This window comes from Loa loa, assembly GCF_000183805.2.
Source record: "Loa loa unplaced genomic scaffold supercont3.199, whole genome shotgun sequence".
In the NCBI taxonomy this organism is placed as follows: domain Eukaryota; kingdom Metazoa; phylum Nematoda; class Chromadorea; order Rhabditida; family Onchocercidae; genus Loa; species Loa loa.
The window spans coordinates 47,729-53,740 of record NW_018108379.1 but is presented as its reverse complement, the minus strand read 5'-3'; the positions used below and the strand labels follow the sequence as shown (position 1 = coordinate 53,740).

General features: G+C 22.2%; 1 protein-coding gene across 1 annotated transcript; it reads right to left on the bottom strand.

Annotated features, from left to right (window-relative positions):
- Positions 1-2,469: 2,469 nt before the first annotated feature.
- Positions 2,470-5,583, bottom strand: LOAG_11875 (hypothetical protein; the record flags this gene model as incomplete). Its single annotated transcript, XM_003147392.1, has 6 exons — positions 2,470-2,727; positions 3,191-3,247; positions 3,400-3,817; positions 4,272-4,412; positions 4,563-4,721; positions 5,480-5,583. 6 exons carry the CDS (start codon positions 5,581-5,583, stop codon positions 2,470-2,472), a joined length of 1,137 nt encoding a protein of 378 aa, XP_003147440.1.
- Positions 5,584-6,012: the final 429 nt, after the last annotated feature.

The following is a 6,012-nucleotide window of genomic DNA, read 5'->3' as shown; positions in this document are numbered from 1 at the left end:
CGTGACATCCTACAATATGATTGATGCTATTTAACGAAAGTCACTGCAGCATTCCAAAATCAACAATTATGAATCATACCTCAAAAAATTTGATTTGATATTTTATGAATAAAATTTAAATTAAAAAGTTTCCTAAGCAATACAAATTAACTATTCATATAATTACTTATCAAAAATTCTTCTTAATAACTACACTTTGCCAAAAAAGTAATTGGATTATGTCTTATCAGAAGGCATTAATTGATAACATCATATTGTTAGCAAATTTTATTTCCATACTCTCTCATTTTATGCTTTTTTACTTTTTGTTTTTTTGCTTTTTGCTTTTTTTTTTTTGCTTTGCTTTCTAATAGTAATATTTTATTTGCATATTAAAATTTAAATTAATTTTGGGAAAAATGATATGAAATGATAGTAAACTTATGCAATATGCACGTGTAAATGATAAATTAATAGCCTTATCATTAACATTTCCCTATCAATGATATTGATAGCTCTATTCACAGATAATCTTCGAAAAAATTTTCGCACTCTTCAAAAATTTACTCTAAATTCGATGTAAACAATACCGTAAAAAAAAAAAAAAAGCTATTTGAAAAGTTATAAATTTTTCTCATTTCAACAATATCTCATAATCTTTATGATAATAATTAAATGATAAGAGTGAAAAATCTTTTAAAGAAAGAGCAAAAAAAAAAAATTGTGATAAAGATTATTGTGTTAAGGCTAAGAATAAATTTATCTGGCAAAAAAAATTTTCATGATAAAAAGGGATCTTCATGATTTAAAATTTTTTTTAAAAAAAAAATTTATGATAAAAATATTTGTCATAAAGTTTTTATGAAAAGCGAAAGGAAAAATTGTTGACGAAAAAAAAAGGAGCAAAAATCTTTATGATAAGATAAAAAATTTGTTTTGTGATATGATAAGGGCAGAAAAAGTAGAAAAAAAAACCGTATAATAAAAAGTACTGTAAGTTATTACTGTTCCTGTTGCATTGTTGATTATTGTTATCAAAGATTAAAACAAAATTTTACCACAAAAATTAAATTAGTTTCTTGTCAAGTGTACTAATAACATTTGTGGCAGTAAAGAGGAAACGAAAGTTGGAAAAAAACAAAATGTATGAAAAAAAATAATGATAAGAAACAATGATAACATACAAATAAGTATGTGTGATAAAGGAAGAAAAGATGACAAAATAAAAATTACGACATTTACAACTTAAACTGAATTAATCATAAATTTTGATTAACTTGAATAGAATTAATCATAAATTTTGATTAACTTGAATAGAATTAATCATAAATTTTGATTATCTTGAATAGAATTAATCATAAATTTCGATTAGCTTGAAGAGAATTAATCATAAATTTCGATTAACTTGAACAGAACTAATCACAAATTCCGATTAATTTGAACAGAATTAATCAAAAATTCCGATTAACTTGAACAGAATTAATCAAAAGTCTGGATTATAATATAAAGCAAAATGTAAATAACATGTCATTTTTGAAATTATCATTTGTAAAAAGTGTCATTGATTTGGTGCGATGGATAATTTAATAAGTTGAAATCATAAATAATCATATTTTTGTAAAAGTTATATTTCACTTTTTTTTTTCTTATATTCGAAAATTATGTTAACAAATATTCATTCATTATCATTAAAAAATTTTTTAACTAAGATTTTTCCATTTTTTTTTTTTTTACTGTTCTTTTTAATGAAAGCATACAAATAACTGTGGTATGGTATAATAAAATATTATTAAATGACAAAAATTTGAGAAAATTTAATTCGTTTCAAATCTTTGTCAAATAATTAAGTATAACAATAAATTTGAATAATTGAACAAATTTTGTGGCTTCAAAATTTCATTTCGTAATTTCTCTCACAAGATAACTCTTTAATAATTGAAATTTCACCATTTTTAAACAAAAAAAAAATGTAGAAAAGTTAAAAATTTGAAAAAAAAGAAAATTTCTGTAAATTTGCATCATAATTTGCCATCTAACATATCAACTTTGCAATATCAAAATGCATAAATCACTATTAAAATGCATAAATTAATATCAAAATGCATAAATTTGCATAATTATGATAAATGGATTTGAATATTTTGCAAAACTGCAAAATAAAATGAAATTAAACAAATAATTATTTCATCAATAAAAAAAATGCAAGCATAAAATTAAACATTTACATCTGGAAGACATACATTTATACTTTAATGGAATAAACAAAGTTTTACAAATTAAAAAAAAAAAGAAAAAAGGAAAGAGAAAAAAAGGATAAGTATTTAAAATTTTTTTATTTTATGAACAAATTAGATTGTGTTACAATTAAAATTAACCATTTTCATTGCAATAAATTCATTTAATTAATTAACAATGAAACAAATTTCGTTCCTTTTCCTATTATCGAAATAAAAAAAAAGAAAAAGCAAAAAAAAAAAAGTATTAAAGCAACTATACAAGAGTATGTTTACAATTAATTCGATTAGTTTCATCAGGTGATAATTGTTGTTGATTTACGGTATGTTGAATTTCATTCATCGTTGATTTTCTTTCATTTATAGGATGTTTGAATGTTGGTGATGTTGATGATGATGATGAAAATGATGGTTGATGAGGTTGTAAACGATCCGGAATAACACATGAACGATCTTCGCTAATATTAACACGCATCAAAAATTGCTGCACTAAAGTATCAGTTTGAGTAGTTTCCTGAAAATGAATAAACATTGATAGAAATGATTAATTAGAGGTGAAATTTATGAAATTCAATGAAATTTAAAAAATTAATTAAGTGATTGAATTTGAATAAATTATGTATTTATTTAGGATGTTTGATTAATAATGCATAAATTTCATAAACTAGAATTTGCTTCAATTATTAATCCTAAATCTTTTTGATCTGCGCTATTTGATTTTGCATAATTAGTTTTTTTTCTTTTTTTAAATTGATCAATTTCATAATTACATATTTTCAAAATAAAAATTTTATAATTAGAAAAATCAAAAACCCATTCTTTAAATTTAACATTTTCTATACTTAATATTTAAATCTAACATTTTTTGCATTTAATTAATCCTATTATTCTACTGATCGACTTGGTTCAAAAATCATAACTTACTACTTTGTCATATTTTCATTTGATAAAATTGAAAATTTAAAAAAACAATTTACCTGAGTATTTGGTACTCGTGCATAATATGGTATTGCATAATGGATTGGTTTTTTATGCTGAAATTAAAACTTGAAATAATTTACGTTTGAAAAAAAAAAAAGGAAATCGTAAATTTCATAAATAATACTAATATTTTTATCAGAAAAAATAAGTAATGATATGTTAATGAAAATTAATTTATAAATAAAAAAAAAAATTTTTTTTTTACCCTTTGAAAATGATGTTTGTTATGAGATGTAATACATTCTGAATCAGTATAATACAATCTTGAATCTTCATCAGTAACAATCATTCGAGATTCTGTATCACTTGATATCTGTGGTCGTTGTTGTGCTTCCGAATGATACATTTTTGGTTTTGCATCACGAAGAAACACTCGTGCTTCTACTTTACCCAATTTAATTTGTGGATTAATTTTACTCATTGGTAAATTTTCATTCATTTCATTGATTTCCTTTTTCTGCTCCTTATTAGTATCAGATATTATTGCTGCCGGAATATGTATTTCCGGATGAACAATGATAGTTGCATCATTTGGCTTCAATTCTTGAATAATTTCATCGTGCATTAAGTTTAATTTCCCAAATTTACCTTTTTCATGGCTAATTTCTTCATTTTTATTCATCCTGAAAAATTTAAAATATTATTTCATCCGGAAATATTAAGCAATCAAGTTTATCAATAAATTTCCTAAAAAAAAAATTTAATATTTGATAATTTTTAAAAAAAAATTTAATATTTGATAATTTTTTAATCATTATTTAAAGTAGTAGATAAATGATAAATCAACTTTTTTGTAAAATTTTCAAATTTAAAATAGTTTTCCTTAGACTGTTCACATGATTGAAATTAATGATAAATTTTTTATTTCTTAAATATTTGAAAAATGATACGTTTCTTTTTCGGGATATCTTAGAGAAATCATTTATTATGTATAACAATAAATTGCACTAATTTATTAATTAAATTATTCCAATTATTCAGACTATTGAAAATATTGATTAGCTAGTTTGTAAGTGTAAAATTTAAATTATCATTTCTCGAAATTTAAATTATTTTCTCGCATACATATCATATTACCTGTTCTGATGATCTTTCACATATTTCATAGCTTCAATTGTTTCATTAAATTCATCCTCTTCCTCCATTCTACTTTCAGAATGTATTTTTGATGATAATGTTTGCATTTCCATTAATGGTGATAACATCGCATTTGCATAACTAAAATAGTAGCAGTAGTAGTAGTGATAGTAGTAGTAATAATTAAATTAATTAATTAATTCCATTCTTTGTAAATCATTTTAATTTCATTATAAATCAAATTCATTTTGCTAAATATTTAATTAAAAATATTAAATGAATTATTCCTACCTGCTATATGGATTAGCATAAGAGAAACGTGGATCTGATATATCGGATGTATTATATTCTCGATTTTCAATTTCTTTTGATGATTCATGAAATAAATCACCGTTTGCTGATGAATTATAATTTTGTTGTTTTTGTCCTTGCATTAATTGATATACTAACCTGTAAATATACACATTTATATTGCTAATAGTTTAATTGCATAATTTAAATGATATGATATTTTGATGATTCGAATCGATTGATAATTATAAATCAAACTGATAATTCAAATCAAGCTGATAATTTAAATCAAACTGATAATTTAAATCAACTGATAATTCAAATCAATAATTTTTCAGTGCAGAATTACATGCCAAATTTAATTTACAGCCTCAGTAATATTAAAATATGATCAATTAGTAAATTACTGCAATTAATATTTTCATTAATATTGCTAATAGTTTAAGTATATGAATTAAATGATATGATATTTTGATGATTCAAATCAAACTGATAATTTTTAGATCGATATAATTTTACAGTCTAGAATTACATGCTAAATTTAACATACACCCTCAATAATGTCGAAGTGTGACAATTAATAAATTACTGCAATTAACAAATTAACAAATGAATTGATGATCAAATTACTAAACCAATGGCTACAAGCTAATAAATTATTGTAACATCAATAATCCATTGCTAATAAATTCAGAATAAAAAATTCAATGATTTCTAACCTTTTCCTAACTAGATGACCATTTTTGACATTTTAATTTATAGCAAAAACAATACAAAATTTAAATATATTAATTTCTGTTAATTTAAAAATAAACTTTATTTAAAACATTAAATACATATTTTAACGTATATTTAAACATACGACATTGCTACCTTTATGGATTATTGATTGAAAAAATACACCATCTAAAACTTACTTGTTATTATCATTTCTAGACTCTAACAATGAGATAGATTTTTCGAGCAAATTTTCATGTGCATCATCAAATGTTTGTCGTAATCGTGATGATTCATCTAACATTCCTTGTTTTCGATTATACTTTATATTACTGAAAATTTTAAAGAATTTTTAAATTTAGCAAAAATTTTTATGTAAATTTTTTTTTTTTTTTAGTTACATTTTCGATATGAAAATAATTGTATGCATTAATGATTAAAATAATGTGTTTTTCTTCTGTTTTTTCCTTTATTTTTTGAAAATTTTTTTTTTTTTTGGAAATATGTCAAAGTAAGTCTGATGGGAAAATGAAAAATACTATTTATCTAAATTGTTTAATCAAAAAAAAAAAAAAAAAAGAATCCTTGGCCATTAAATACAATTCTCTGATAATGTTATCAATTTATTAGATGCAATAATGAGGGTAATTTGACAGAAGTTTTGTTATTCATTCGTAATTAAGCATTATTTGTTGCATTTATAAAAATATGCCTAGCTAATATTTATGGCTTA